General features: G+C 37.0%; 1 protein-coding gene across 5 annotated transcripts in view; it reads right to left on the reverse strand.

Moving 5' to 3' along the window:
- RABGAP1 (RAB GTPase activating protein 1) overlaps positions 1–16,765 on the reverse strand; it is a 161,314-nt gene that overhangs the window by 102,162 nt on the left and 42,387 nt on the right. For all 5 annotated transcript variants that reach the window (XM_067743366.1, XM_067743365.1, XM_067743368.1 and 2 more), the window contains 4 exons: positions 7,796–8,030; positions 6,559–6,763; positions 3,521–3,695; positions 2,557–2,714 (listed from right to left, as the gene is read on the reverse strand). In XM_067743366.1, the coding sequence (XP_067599467.1) occupies positions 2,557–2,714; positions 3,521–3,695; positions 6,559–6,763; positions 7,796–8,030 (773 nt within the window). The remainder of the gene's footprint in view (positions 1–2,556; positions 2,715–3,520; positions 3,696–6,558; positions 6,764–7,795; positions 8,031–16,765) is intronic.

Consider the following 16,765-nt stretch of genomic DNA (forward strand, 5'->3'; position numbering starts at 1 on the left):
TAGCATAAGAGTCTAAAAATGACCAACGTGCAAGAAAAACTTCTGCATACCAAACTGTCAAATATTTGTGGCTGACAGAATTTTCACCTATGAGGATATGGACAGATCTCAGATTTTAATTTATATTAGATACACTAGTCTCTATGTTCTGTGGATATTTAAGTATAAATTAATATAATCTCATCTCTCAGCAGTATTTAAAACAACAACAGTGGAAATAAAGTTATCACTGGTGTCCTGAGTCTGAAGGGCAAGGAAAAGCTACATTAATAGGAAGCAGGGTGGAGAGTATAAGCACTGGAAGTTCACTTCACTGATGTTGGGGGGTCTAGACTGTATTTCTGGTCTTATCACTATCATTGAATGAATGGATCCAACCAAGTAATTTTACATTTAATTCCTATTGTGTAAATTAAGAAGCAGACATCCAGGTTATCTTCCCTGGCTTTCTTTACCTATAAAATAAGGACAATATCAAATGGGGTACTTTGTAGATTAAATAAGATCAGAACGAAGTGTTTTGAATGATATAAATGAAAATGCTCCATTTTCCTAAGGACTAAACTGAAATGCAGGTTTCTAATTTTAATAATATAGGATTATACTTTTTCAGGAATGAAAAGAAGAGCATTAATTCTTGCCACGGCACTTGGTCTATATTTATGCTATGGCGAAACCACAATCTATCTTGTACTATGGCTAACTATATATACATATATTTTTTAAATAGGTGGTAAGTCATATGGGTATACCATTGTATCTTTTTTTAGGTATAACTGACATACAACATTAGTTTCAGGTTTACAACATAACGATTTGATATGTGTATATTTTGTGAAATGCATCGTATTTTTACCATTCTATTCTGGTCAACATTTAATTTCCACTTTTTAATTTTGCTATTATTGTGTTAAGGGGAATGTTCATGCTGATAACTCTTTTGGCACCGCAATGACTGTTTCTGTAAATTCCTAGACATACTACAGAATCACAGGATGAAAGGAACTGCATTTGAAAAGTTCAAATCTGATGAAGAAAGGCATACTTGTCAATGATTTCATCAGTGTATTAGGTCACACAACACTATTTTCTACTGTAACTATAAATTCAGGAAAACAATGCAACAAAAAGATAACAAAGCCCTAACAAATGTGAAAAACAAATGACCATCCAGGGGTTTTCTGTATAGCATTTCCTTGCTATACAGGTGAACAGACCAGGGATATTTGTGATCGTTACCTTTCTACTTAGAATATACCTGATCTCAGAAGGAGGAGAAATTATCCTAGTGCTTCTCTTCTGAGAGATCTTAGAAATCTTTCCTATTCATAACTGGGGTTTATAAGTGATCTACATAAATATTTTTAATAAAGGGAAAAAACTGTTTAAACAAACTGTTCTGTTTCTTAAAAAGGAAAAAAATTATTACAAGGTTTATAGATTACAGTTTCTACTTCCCAGTACAGGAATGCATACTGCAGAAAGCACCACATCACAGTGTTGCTGTGAGAACAGAAATATAGCTAATAAGAAAGCACAGAGCACAAGGCCTCACACTTGATTGTACAAATCAAAGTTGAAGCTGCATTGTACACTAAATTGGCCACCAGATGGCATGACAATTCCAAAGTCTCTTGAGGGAGAGCAATGGTTATCAGTTTTTCAAACAAACAGACCAATCATTGTGCTTTTTAATTTAAAAGCAAGATATTAGAAATCATTCATATTTTGATGGAATTTCATTTTATGAGGTAGTCATGGAGGAAAGAAATTTCTATATGCAACTATTGATTATGATCCCAAGTGGCACCCATTTTGTGATATGGGCTATGGAGAAAAAAAAAAGTCAATCATCTTGCAACCATAATATTTTAAAGTTATAAAAGATTTTAGAGTCTAGCCACTTCATTTTATAAATAAGGAAACTAATGTCAGGAGATGTAAAGAAACTTGGAAAAGGTCACACTGTTAATGGTAGCAATAAGTAAACTAAATTTAAGTTTTAATTTCTATTCCAGGGTTATTTTCACTACTCAAACAAGCATAATTTTACTTAAAAACCAAAACCAGTTATTTCTATGTAAGGTTAGATTTCAGATACAGACCTCAATTCTCCCCTTCCAATGTGTTCAGATAAACTTTAATGGTAAAACTTGATTTCAACAGCCTTAAGACCTTTACATTATTAAAACAAATAAACCAACTAACCAACCAAAACACAAAAAAAATCCAGCAAAACAAATCTAGCTACAGATCCAGCTGACGTAGCTTCTGTCATACTTCATATCAGCAGTCAGCCAGTTACTCTGAGTCCATCTAAAAGAACATGGTAGCATGATACATTTTCCTATGTGAAAGAATTTTTTTATTGTTTAAAATTCTTTAAATCTTGCCTCTACAAATTTGCCTATTTATTTTCCTTTAAACTCTATCCATAAAAGCAATCATTTTATAATGTAAAAGTTATGTAATCTGACCTAGAATTTCCCTAAATCCACAGATAGTACAGCATGTTAATACAAACTCAAATAAAAAGAATAAAATAAGATGTCCTACCTAAAGTAACCTTTACCATCATCTTCTTTTATTTCTAAAGACACAGAGAAGGTAAAGATGTCACTGTCAGGAGTCTGAGGTGCAGTAGTTGCTGAGAGGGGGGTCTGCTTGGCAGAACGGCGGAAGGCAGTGGCAAAACTGTAAAGTATCCGGCTCACCTACAACCAGACATGTTAGGAAATGGGCTGTTATCACAAGAATAAAATACTTTTGTTAAGGCTGAAGGTGACCTATGTTGTTTGAGGGGAGTAATCCATCTTTCCTCCATTGATTTCTTTTGACAAATTATCTAATTTATTAGACCTATAAAGCAAGCAACACTAAAAATGGTCAGAGAAGAGGCTTTAAAAAAGAAGTGGTTGTGGGGCTTCCCTGGTGGCGCAGTGGTTGAGAGTCCGCCTGCCGATGCAGGGGACACGGGTTCGTGCCCCGGTCTGGGAAGATCCCACATGCCGCGGAGCAGCTGGGCCCATGAGCCATAGACGCTGAGCCTGCGCATCCGGAGCCTGTGCTCCGCAACGGGAGAGGCCACAACCGTGAGAGGCCCACGTACCGCAAAAAATAAAAATAAAAAAAATAAAAAAGAAAGAAGTGGTTGTGAATCCAACTGAAAGATGATTTCCAAAATTGTTAGGAATTACTTGAATGTATCTATTATAATAAAAATAATTCTACAAGTTTAGCTCTAAAAGAACGGTTTGCAAATACGTCATTGCTAGAACCAAGATGCCTATTTAACCCAATTAAGCAGCTGTCAATTGGTTTCCTCCAACACTCTTAACAACGAGGTTCAGGTTAACCAAACTTTTAGTTTATTTACATTTCAGCCCATCCAGCTGAAATAAACAGTAGCAGAGAATTTCATTTGGCTTATAAATGACCATAATAAATACTATAATCATTTCAACGTACTGAGGGTACAGATGAAGTTTCATTTGCAGACAGTTCCCTCTTAAGTACTTACAGCTTCTTGTATTTCACACCGGAAGACATGTATTCTGAAGAGCTCTGCATTGTAATGACTTTCAGTGAAAGCAAAACAGTCACTCTCAGGAGTTCCATCATGCCCTCTAACACAGAAGAGGATTTTGTAGATAGGGTAGTTTGCTATTTCAGTGTTTGTCTGAGGATCTAAGAGTCTGTTCAGAAAAAAAGATATAAAGAGATTAGAGGGACTGTAGACTATTTTCACTACATCCATATTATGATTCAAGACTCATCTTTCTAGCAAAAAGATCATATAATCCATTTTTGGTATGCTAATCATATTAATCTTAAGTCTTGATAAGTAAGTCATATGTGAATTCTTAAAGTTACTGATTACACAATTCCATGATACTAAAAACTACATAACCCCATGTTTTACGGAGGCAATCAGGAAAGCATAAACAGTATCAATGTTTCTTATACAGTCTGTAACTAAATAAAGATAATGGCTAAATTGGAATACCAAAATAGATCATTAAAGCTGTGCTTCTCATTATCTCCTAAAAGAATGACCTAATCTGCTTTATTATTTTAAAAAATAAAAAGGTGATGTGCTTTCTCAGAGTGAAACATGTTCTTTTGCTTCATGGCAAACAAGGGAGAGAGACTGTAAAAAATGTTAACACCTAAAAAAAGAAAATCATTAATAAAATCAAAAGGATGCCATTCACTGAAAATCAAAGGGATATCATTCATTCAAAAATGTATTCATTCAACAAATATTTATGTGATACCTACAACATTTCAGGCTCCATTCTGGGCACTGATGACACAGCTATGAAAGAAACTGAAAAAGAAATTATGCAATTTCAACATTGAATGGGCAGGGCCACTGATGGGAAAGCCCAGGCGATAATGGAAATACCTAAGAAGGGGACCTAATCCAAGTTCAAAGGCACTTTGATAAAGACTCTGAAAACATGGGGCGAGAGAAACTAGTTTTCTCATGTCTTTACAGAATTAAAATATATTAGAACAAAGTATAATTTCAGTTGGGGGGAATGACTATTGACTAAGAAGCACATAAAAATGAATGCTCATATAAAAATGAGTGCTAAGGAGCTCCCTGATGGTCCAGTGGTTAGGACTTAGCGCTTTCACTGAGGTGGCCTGGTCAGGGAACTAAGATCCCACAAGCTCCAGTGCAGCCAAAGAAAAAGAAATAAACTTTATTACAAGAAAAAAAATGAGTGCTAAAAAAATTTTATTAAGTTTCACATTAATAAATACAATTAAAATTATTATTTGTGAGTCTTTGTGAAATAGTTCTTTAAATACTCAAAAGAAGAATTATATATGCAGATAACTGGAATATTAATTAATTAACTTACTACTACTGCTAACCATATACAGCTACAACTCTACTACCATAAAAATCCAAAATGACTGAGGGTGGAGAAACAGATACTCTCATACACTGCTGATAAAAGTGTATGAACTAGATCAATATTTCTAGATGGCTATTTGGCAATGTATCAAAACCCATAAAAATGGGCAAATCTTTGACCCAGTAAGTCTACCTTCTAGGAATTGATCCTAAGGAAATACAAAAATACATAAAAATTTAGCTAAAAAATAATTTATAAGAAAATTACAGGTAAAGCACTTACATGCTCATATAATAAAAGCTTAATATTCGCTATTATTAGTAGTACTTTTCTCATTAAAACAACTAAAATATGTAACATTAGAGATTGGTTATTTCTGAATAGCCCATCATGTGCCATCGTAAGTTAAAATTTTTCAGCATATTTACTGATATGGAAAGAGATTCACAATATAAAAAACTAAGTGAGGAAAGCATGTTACAAGATGGTATGTATGTATTATATTATTCCACTGTTGTTAAAAATGTTGATTCTAAGTTGTATAATTATACTTGCCCATATATGTAGGTATATACACACATACACAAACATATACCCATACAACTACACAAAAAGGGTCTTAATAAACCAAGATGTTAACTGTTATTTACCAACGGGAGAGTAGAATTAAGAATATTTTCCTAATCTAAAATATGGCACAAATGAACCTATCTACAAAACAGGAACAGACTCACAGACATAGAGAGCAGACTTGTGGTTGCCAAGGGGGAGTGGGATGAGGGAGGGAAGGACTGGGAGTGTGGGATTAGCAGGTGTAAACTATTATATAATAGGATAAATAAACAACAAGGTCCTACTGTGTAGCACAGGCAACTATATTCAATATCCTGTGATAAACCATACTGGAAAAAAATATTAAAGAAAAAAGAATGTCTATATGTGTATAACTGAGTCACTTTGCTGTACAGCAGAGATTGGCACATTGTAAATCAACTATACTTCAATAAAAAAAATTAAATTAAAAAAGTATTTTCCTAAATTTTTGCTTGTCTGTGTCCTCTGATTTTTCTGAAATAAGTATGCATTTTTTATAATAAAGAAAAAGTTATTTTATTTCAGTTCTGTTCAACTCATTATTAGAGTTTTGTATTTAGCTCGCTAATACAGATATCTGACTGGCTACCTTTAATCACTGTTATCTGTTTCAGTTAGTATAAACAATAGCCATTTTGAGAGACTTTTCTGGGCCTCAGTTTCCTCATCTTAAAAATTTAGGATCTGTACTGGAATAGTTAATATTTACCAACAGGTTTCTGTAACTTCCAAAGTCAGCATGAAATCTCATACTGAACTAATGTGTCAAGCTAGTATTTATATTGGGGGCACATGAGAAATATAAATTGTTAGGCAGACTCTTAGGTCAACATGTTTCAATAATCCCCAAAACATTTAAATTTCTAATGTGCTACACAGAACTGGGGTGGGGAAGAGTATAAAAAACTGTTCAAACAAGTGACTATTTTTCATAAAGGTCACAATCCTTGGAAGATGTGATAACTAAGTGCCAGATGAATTAAACATGAATAAAATAATTAGATTTTGTTCACTACTGCTTCTTTCTAAAACTATAGGTCAGAAATCTGATCAAATGTTATTGAACACAAACAGTTCAAGAAGCTGGTCTCACCTCACAGTTCCTTCAGATACGTTCGGCACTGACAGGGTTACATCTAGTGAAATCTGACACTGGCCCCTTAAGATGGACATCATCCTTAAGGCTTCCACTTCACTCCTGGGAGCATTTACTGAAGCACAGCCTAAATAAGTTAGTTTGCTGAAAACTACACTGTCCTCATCAGCCACTGGTGTGAAAGGACTAGACCCTTCAGAATCTGAAAGAAACAATAAGGAGGTGATTATTTTCACTTTGATATCTTGTTGACATGAATATCAAGCAAAAATCTACAAGTTACATTTAGGTTCTAAAATTAAATACTAATGAGAGAATATGCCATTGCCCCAGAAGAAATGCCCATTAAAGCCAGAAATCTCACACCAGAACTCTGTCACCAACACTAAAAATTTTAGGTATGGCTGTAGTCTCAATCCCAAATCTAAACGGTGCCCTGAGACTCAGATCTGATTTACCTTTCTGACTCCTCTAATTTGTTTTGACTTTATAATTTACATTTAGATCAAAAATACATTTAGTATTTTACCACCCTGAAAAATCCTATCTCTGTCTTCTTTCTGATCTGCTCTGTTTTAATTATTTTTCTCATTCATCATTGTAGCTACTCTATCATGTTCTCTCAGTCCCCTTGCTTTCCCTTTCCCAATAAACATCTACAGTTTTAACACCCTACTTTCCCCAAAGCCTTTATAATTGCCTTTTCTCTCCTTCCTTGCTACGTCTTTCAGCTCCCTTTTTTCAACTTGACAACTATTCCCGCCAAGCTATCAAAGGCCTGGGGCAAACATCTCTTCACCAAGCATTATTCCTCTATTTCTCCAACACTATAATCAAATTCCTCGTTTCCTGGAAAAAGATCCTTAAATACTCTAAGACTCCCTCAATGTCTTATAGCTACTGTTTCTCTTTCTGTGGTATAAATGACATACATTTAGAGTGGACATATGTATATGTATAATTGATTCACTTTGCTGCACACCTGAAACTAAAACAACATTGTAAATCAACTCTATCCCAATAAAAAATTTTTTTAAACTGACATACATTTAAAGGGAAATCAGAATAGTACATACATTTACTCTTCTCACATCCCCCTAAATCTAGAATCTGAAGATTCTAGAGAACATAGATAATGGTTTTTGCTCGCTTTGAATCAAACCTAGTACAGAATGGACACTCAAATATTAAAAACAATAACCTTCAGTTATGCAAGCAATGCAGCAATCCTAACCTCCTTGTCCAGGTTTCACTGGCAGGCTCATCTCTGGTTTCTGGAGCCCTACTAATGACACAGGGTTAATGGTGGATGAAGCTGAGAGTTGATTAGAAAGAGGCCCATCTCCTTCGCCATCCAGTTGTGACCTTTCCACAAGCTCCTTGTCCCCTGGCTGGTCGTCCATTGGAGGATCCATCAGCACATCGGCTAGCTCTTTTTGCAGCTGCTGTTCACTTCCATTCCCTATAATCTAAGGGTCACAAATATATGCAATCAACAAAATGAGAGAGGCCAGTACTGATTTAAATGGGTCCACATCTAGAGAAAATCATCAGCAATTCTGTTGATATACAGATATCTTCTGAATGTCTTTAAGAAACAGAATAAATCAAGATCTATAATAAATAAGAGCTGCAGCTGCTCTCTTAATTCATACAGCTTTTCATGAAAAAGTGTATAGTGAATTTGAGACCAATACCCAGAAATATATGTGATAGTCTGTCAATTTTATTAAAAGTTTTCTACAGTGTCCTAAACTAATTAACAACTAAAATATTTGTAATTTTACTTGTATGATGAGAAATAAAGCTTGTTAAGAGGAGAAGCTTCTCGGACTTGCCTGGTGGCGCAGTGGTTAAGAATCCACCTGTCAATGGAGGGGACACGGGTTTGAGCCCTGGTCCAGGAAGATCCCACATGCCGCGGAGCAACTAAGCCCATGCGCCACAACTACTGAGCCTGTGCTCTAGAGCCCACAAGCCACAACTACTGAGCCCGCGTGCCACAACTACTGAAGCCTGCGCGCCTAGAGCCCATGCTCCGCAACAAGAGAAGCCACCACAATGAGAAGCTCGCACACCAAAACGAAAAGTAGCCCCGCTGCTCGCCACAACTAGAGAAAGCCCACGCGCAGCAACAAAGACCCAACACAGCCAAAAGTTAATTAATTTTAAAAAAGAGGAGAAGCTTCTCTTATGCTTAAGGGAAAATGTGTTTGCTCCCGAAAATTATCAGTAGAAACATACTTATTAGGTAGTAAATCATCACATGCATTTTTACCACCCTTGCTATAAGTTAAGTCTCCTGTATTTCTGAGGGAGACTTCGCTGACATAAATAGTTCTTAAAGTTCTGAGACATTTGAATAAAGCTGGGGAGATGTACATATAAAATGACCCTGAGGAACAGAACCCTTTTCAACGTCAAGTATTTTTCTAGAGTCATGATGGTTTATTATTAGTTGCTCAACAAGGAAGTAAACAAGTGCAGAATCAGGTGGAGAATTAGGTGCCCAACGCTAAGGAAAACCACAAGTGACAAAACCCAGTATTGTCACCAAATGCTTATTCAAGAAATACTAGAAAAATTAACAAGAGAATTAATTTACGAAAAGGAAATCATGATGAAAAAAAGTGTGCTAATTTAGGAGAGTTTCTGAAGACTAAAACCTGACAAAAAGTTAAAATGGGTGGGGCTATGAGATTGTTAAAGACAATGAGGTCTTCCCAGTAAAATTAAGACACAGTTAAGAAGCAAAATTCCAATAACAGAGGTACTCTGGACTACTAAGGAACCCAGTTCAAACATCTTTTGTAACTCTATAAAATTCAAGTCCCTTTGGCTGTAAACTATGATTGAGAAACAGTCTTAAGTCTTTTTTGCTTCATTTTCCCAAGGAAATTCTAACATGTCAGCTATTCTTGCCTTGGAAATAAGGGCCGGAGAGGTGTTCAGTCTCTGGTTTCAATGACAGCATGTTTTTGTGAACTTCCTTTTATATTCAGAGTTACTGCTATTGGAACTACAATTCAGTCAAATAAGTTTAACTCTTTGTTATGACTGATCCTATACATCACAAGTGTAATCAAATTTCTTTTTTCAGAAGTTCTCCTTTCAAAAGTTTTTGAAAGCACCTAGAAAACAAACTAGAGCTTAGTTCTAATTAACCTCTTATTTTTTCAGAACTGGATAAGAAATACTGCAGGAATCACCTGCAGGAAATAAAAGATAGCCTAACTGAATCTAAACCATTGTCCAAGTGGAAGGAGAAATAACATAAGTAGGATATTTACAGCTCCCTAAAAACAGATGAAGAAAAGATATTAGACTCCATGTTTAAGCAATTAGTAATTATAACTGGGAAGGTTACCATTAAAGAGCAAACTAAACTGAAGACATTTTACATGCTATGAGGTACTGTTTTTTCTTTGGTATATAGGCTAAATAAACTCAAGTTTTCTTTTGGATAGGCTACCTCCACTGTAATATATTTACAAACCCTAAAAGAAACATGTTTATATGTTTGCCTTTTGTGTTTATACATGTTTATCTGCATTCTTCCCTTGTTTATAAAGTCTGTAAACGTAAGAACTGCCTTCTATTTCCTTAACTCTTCCTTAAAGGGTAGGAAAAAGTAATGCACACACACAAAAATGATTTTTAAAAGCTGCTTAAAAATAGCAACCTAACTTATGCTTTGAATAATTAGGTCCAATACAGTACTCAGCACTTACCATGTTAGATCATTTGTGCACCTTCAATCCAATTTCAAACTTAACTATCTGTCACATAATTTAATACTTATCTCAATTAAGTTTTTTGTTTTTTAAAAGACAGTCAATTAATCTTCCCTAGGCTTATCTGGGAAACACTCAGCAATGCTTTTCAAGGTTCTCAAGCTTTGGCATGCCTAAGAATCACCAGGTGAACTTGTTGAAACACAATCTGTTGGGCCCTAACAAGAATTCCCATTCAGTAAGGCTGGGATGGGCCTGATAATTTGAATTTTTAAAAAGTTTCCAGGAGATGGTGATGCTGCTAGTCTGGAGACCACACTCTAAGAACCAACCTTAGATTAATGGTTCTTAACCATGACTAAACAACACAATTACTAATATCACCAGGGAGCATGTTAAAATTAAAATACCTGATCCTCCCTCTATCCCCTCACCTCCTACCCTAGCAACTAAATCAGTCTCAGAGATAAAGCCTTGGCATATGCATTTTCAAGAACTTCCACAGGTGATTTACAAAACAAGTGGCAGGCCAGATTAGGCCAGCAGGCTATAGTTTGTTAACCCCTCGTATAAATGAACAGCTTAAATCAGCAACTGCTTGTCTGACTTCTTGTCATAACAAAAATAAACTCATTATTAGCAGGGCTTTCTGTTCCTTGCTGCCAACAGCATTCCTAACAGATACCACGATGATCTCTAAAATAAATGTAGTTGCAGGTAAAGTAATCAAGACACGGTATTAGTGAAAGGACAGATAATACAGAACAAGGAAACAAAATAGAATCCAGAAATAGACCCACACATACATGGCCAATTGGTTTCAACAAAGTTGGCCAGATAATTCAACAGAGAAAGGTAATAAAATAAAACAAATGGTGGCGGAACAATTAACTTGACATCATACATATGCAAAAACATCAATCTCTTTACGTCACATACAAAATTAATGCAAAATGGACCGCAGATCTAAATGTAAATCCTAAAACTATAATATTTACAGAAGAAAACACAGGAAAAAATCTTTGTAATTCTGGGACACAAAGATTTCTTAGGACACAAAAAGTATGCATAAAAGAAAAAAATGAAATGCACTTTATTAAATTAGAAACTGCTGCTTGGAAGACACTGTTCACAGAATGAAAAGACAAGCCGCAGACTTCAAGAAAATATTTACAAATCATATGTCTGATGAAGGAATTATATCCAAAATATCCACAGAATTCTTATAACTCAATAATAAAACAAGCAACCCAATTTAAATAAAGGGCATTTCACACAAGAAGACAATGCAAATAAGCATTTGAAAGAAACTCAGTATCATTAACCATTAGGGAAACTGACACCACTATAGGATGCCGCTATACACCTATAAGAATGGCTAAAATTAAAAACAAAACAATCCTGAAAATACCAAGCGCTGGCAAGAATGTGGAGCAACTGAAACACTCTCATACACTGCTGGTGGGAATACAAAATGGTACAGTCACTTTATGTAAATTTTATAAAGTTAAACATACACTTATCTATGACTCACTCCTAGGTGTTTACCCAAGAAAAATAAAAATACATGTCTATACAAAGACCTGTCTGTGAATGTTTATAGCAGCATTATTCATAATTGCCAAAAACTGAATACAAAGTAAATGTTTATCAGCTGGTGAATGGATAAACAAACTGCCACTGATACTAAAATAACATGGATAAATCTCAAAAGCATTATTCTAAGTAAAAGAAGTGGACACAAAAGGCTATATACTGTATGATTCAATTTACATGGCATTCCAGAAAAGGCAAAACTATAGAGACAGAAATCAGATCACTGATTGTCAGAGGCTGGGAAGGGGAAAGATGAATGACTAAAAAGAACTATAAAGGGACTTTCTGGAGTAATGAAAATATTCTGTATCTTGACTGTGGTGGTCGTGGTGATTACGTAAGAGTTTACATTCATTAAAGTTCATAGAACTGCATACCTAAAAGGGCTGTATTTTACTGTGTGTAAATTTTACCTCAATAGACTTAAACTTGGAAGGGGATATTCATAGCGGGAGAGGCTATGCATGTGTTGGGGCAAAGGTTATATGGGAAATCTCTGTACCTTCCTCTCAATTTTGCTGTGAATCTAAAACTGCTCTTCTAAAAAAGGCTATCTTTTTTAAATAGAAAAAAAATGTGGTTTCTATGAAACATGCAATTTGAGAACACAACTGTTCCTTTTCTCTACATGCCCCTCAAAAGGTGTTCGTCCAGGATTCTGTTTTCGGCAATAACTTCATTTTACAGATTTTCCTGTGCCATTTCATCCAATACCAATGATACATAAACAATCCCTAATATACATCTACAACCCCTCCCTGTCTAATGGACAGACACCTTCAGCTAGATACTCCAAACTTACGTCAAAACTTAACTCTAATTCTCTTCCTGTATCTTTAAAAAAAAATTAATGAATTGCACTACTTTCCACTCAGTTACCAAATGAAGGATTACAGTCATCCTTCACTCCTCTCATTTCCACACTACTCACAAACCCTACTGCTCCTTGCTCAACTGCCCATTATTTTCCTTCTGTCTCTCTGCATAGCTAACACCATGGGAATCTCTTTCATTTTATATAAGCCTACCTACCGGAAAGGTAGTAGTTTCCCTGCCTTCTTTCTCACTCCCCTCTGATTTATCATGCATATGGCCATTCAAATTACAAGTGCAAATCTTAGTTCTAATCAAGCACTGCCTTATTTTTATACCCTCCCATGTTTCCTCAATGTCCATAAGATAATGCCCATATTCATTACTATGTTCTAAGAGTTTCTCACAACTCTTCCCAATTTACTTTTCCATCTCTTATCTGTCACATCAAACTACTCAAACTCCCCAAGACACACCATAAACCTTTAAATATCTAGACTTTGCACAGACCGTTCCCTTTCCTGGAAAGCCTTCCTCTCCTTTGCCTTTCTACTCTTAAAGACCAAGCTTAAATTCTGTTACCTCCTCTGAGAGATCTTAAGCCTGATATATGCGGTTTAATCACTCTCTCCTTAGAGAGTGCTATCAAAATATTAGTATACTTGTTTATTCCAGCATTGCTACTTGTTTTAGAGAATATTTGCTTAGTGGGCCTCTTCAACCAGACTGGGCATTATTAGATAGCAGAGACTGTTTCTTCAATTATCTTTGTATTCCCAAAGCTTCGGGTAGCTGAGGGTACAGAGTATATCTACAATACATGTTTAATGAACTGAATTTTATAAATGCCAAGAATAAAAGCCAAAGTATTCTTTTACCCAATTTGGATATTGGGTGTTCTACAGATTTTGGTTTAGTGCTAGAAAAGGAAATCTGAAAGATTTTAGCTTTGTTAACGACTTAAAAATAAAACAAAAACAAATACCACTTCCTATTTTGAGTGTCATTAAAGTATCATTAAACCTGAACATTTTATAAGTGTCATTAAAGTTTAACATTTACCATAAGAATACTGGGCAGGACCAAATAGCATGCTACAAAACGCAAACAATTATCTTTATTTTGAAACCCAAAAAAGACTTCTAACTTAATTTAGCCCAAATATAAAAATAAAAAAGCAAAGCCGATATGTACAGATAATACAACTAAGAATCATATTTAGATTTGTGTTCATCTCCATGTAACCTTTAAGAAGAGGAAGGGAGAGTTCTTTAAAATACTCCTGAATTGAGAAGAAAAAAGGCATTAAATAGCCAAACATAGACATGAATGTTTGCAAGGACAGAGACTACTCAGTGAATGATTTATTCATAATTCTACTTACAAAGTAGAGTAGTGGTAAACAAATCAAAAACAAAAAACACAACTGGAACAAGAGTTGGCTTGTGGCACAACTCCAGGGGGCACCATTCACATCACAGGCTATGTGAACAGCACCCCCCTGGGATTGCACGTGTAGCTTACACAACTGTACTTAGTAGTCCTACTTGGGCTCCACAATAAGACAGATCTGAGTTGGGGACATGCCTCTAACACTAACTCTATTGGCTATGGACAAATTAACCTCTAGAAGCCACAACTGTCTCATCTCTAAAATGAGAATGTTGGACTTCCCCGGTGACACAGTGATTAAAAAATCCACCTGCCAGTGCAGGGGACACAGGTTCGATCCCCGGTCTGGGAAGATCCCACATGCCGTGGAGCAGTTAAGCCCGTTCGCCACAACTACTGAAGCCCACATGCCACAACTACTGAGCCCACGTGCTGCGCTTACTGAAGCTCACGTGCCCAGAGCCCGTGCTACGCAACAAGAGAAGCGACCTCAACGAGAAGTCCGCGCACTGCAATGAAGAGTAGCCCCTCCTCGCTGCAACTAGAGAAAGCCCGCACTCAGCAACGAAGACCCAGTGCAGCCAAATAAATAAATAAAATGAGAATGTTAATACCTATCTCACAAGACTGTCATGGTTCAATGATGCAGTAATATGATCATTGGACACTTATTATTTACATTATAGGCAGGCACTGAATCGTGATTTTTATAGGGATTGTCTCACTTCTCACATCACATTACCTGCCAACTAGTAAGCATCCACCTAATATCTCCCTACCCAACTTTCAACTATTTCTAAATAAACTCTGGTCCACCTACGGGAGGTGAAGCGAAAAAAACAAATAATGGGCTTCCCTTTATTAAGCCCAAATAATGGGCTTAACCGCGCAGCGGTTGAGAGTCTGCCTGCCGATGCAGATGACACGGGTTCGTGCCCCGGTCCGGGAAGATCCCACATGCCGCGGAGCGTGAGCCATGGCTGCTGAGCCTGCGCATCCGGAGCCTGTGCTCCGCAACGGGAGAGACCATAACAGTGAGAGGCCTGCATACCGCAAAAAAAAAAAAAAAAAAAAACCAAAAAAAAAACAACAAATAATAACTTTTAAAAAAGTAGTTCTTCCACTTTCCTTGGTCCAAAGAAAACTAAGAACACACCCACTATTTATGTGCAAAAGAAGCATTACTGGAATAACATCTGTCCTTTCTAAATAATATCAAATAAAGGTAACAATTTGAATGGTAGAATTGGCTACAAGCCCATTTCCTTGAGAGCAAAACTGCATTTATGGAATCAAAGGACAAAATGTTCCGAAGGCAATAGCCAGTCATTTCCTGGTCTTAATTTTCTGCTTCTAACTTTATAGCTCCTGTTTCCCTTCACTGCAACAATACCAACTAGGCTCTACTTGATTTACCAGTTATAAAAAGCTACTTTAGGCAGTTTGAGATGCTTTTACAGTAGAGATTTTATGTCTTCAAGAAAGCATGCTTAGGAAATGAAAGTGTGTGCTAGAAAAATCCACAATCAGAAAATTAAAGATAAATTCCTGATGATCTACAGTTCCCACTACTTGTGTCATACTGCAGTGAAAATACAAATGAAAATGGTTCAAACTAAGTAATTTTACTCAGTTTCAGAGTAAGAGCTGAACCATTTCAAAACAAGTATATAAATCTCGTCTTATCAGAAAGCAAGGCACAGGGCTTCCCTGGTGGCGCAGTGGTTAAGAATCCGCCCGCCAATGCAAGGGACACGGGTTTGAGCCCTGGTCTGGAAGATCCCACATGCCGTGGGGCAACTAAGCCCGTGTGCCACAACTAATGAGCCTGCACTCTAGAGTCCGCGAGCTACGACTACTGAGCCCATGTGCCAAACTACTGAAACCCGCACGCCTAGAGCCCGTGCTTCACAACAAGAGATGCCACTGCAATGAGAAGCCTGCGCACCGCAACAAAGAGTAGCCCCCAGGGCTTCCCTGGTGGCACAGTGGTTGAGAGTCCGCCTGCCAATGCAGGGGACACGGGTTCGTGCCCTGGTCTGGGAAGATCCCACATGCCGCGGAGCAGCTGGGCCCACGAGCCATGGCCGCTGAGCCTGCGCCTCCAGAGCCTGTGCTCTGCAACGGGAGAGGCCGCAACAGTGAGAGGCCCGCGTACTGCAAAAAAAAAAAAAAAAAAAAAGAGTAGCCCCCACTCACCGCAACCAGAGAAAAGCCCGTGCGCAGCAACGAAGACCCAATATAGCTAAAAATAAAATAAATAAAAATGAAAAACAAAAAAGCAAGGCACAAAAAAATCAGAAGCCCTTGGGGCTTCCCCGGTGGCGCAGTGGTTGAGAGTCCGCCTGCCGATGCAGGGGACATGGGTTCGTGCCCCGGTCCGGGAAGATCCCACATGCCGCAGAGCGGCTAGACCTGTGAGCCATGGCCGCTGGGCCTGCACGTCCGGAGCTGGTGCTCCGCAACGGGAGAGGCCACAACAGTGAGAGGCCCGCGTACCGCAAAAAAAAAAAAAAAAAAAAAAAAAAAAATCAGAAGCCCAATTTGGATACTGGAAAGCATAGTAACTAATCTCAAAGGCACTCACAGATTCTTTCTGTGATCTTTGATAAATCACTTTGTGCCTCATTTATAAACAACAGTTGTTCTGAAAATCCATATCTTTATCT

Source organism: Pseudorca crassidens, chromosome 7, assembly GCF_039906515.1.
Source record: "Pseudorca crassidens isolate mPseCra1 chromosome 7, mPseCra1.hap1, whole genome shotgun sequence".
Taxonomy (NCBI): domain Eukaryota; kingdom Metazoa; phylum Chordata; class Mammalia; order Artiodactyla; family Delphinidae; genus Pseudorca; species Pseudorca crassidens.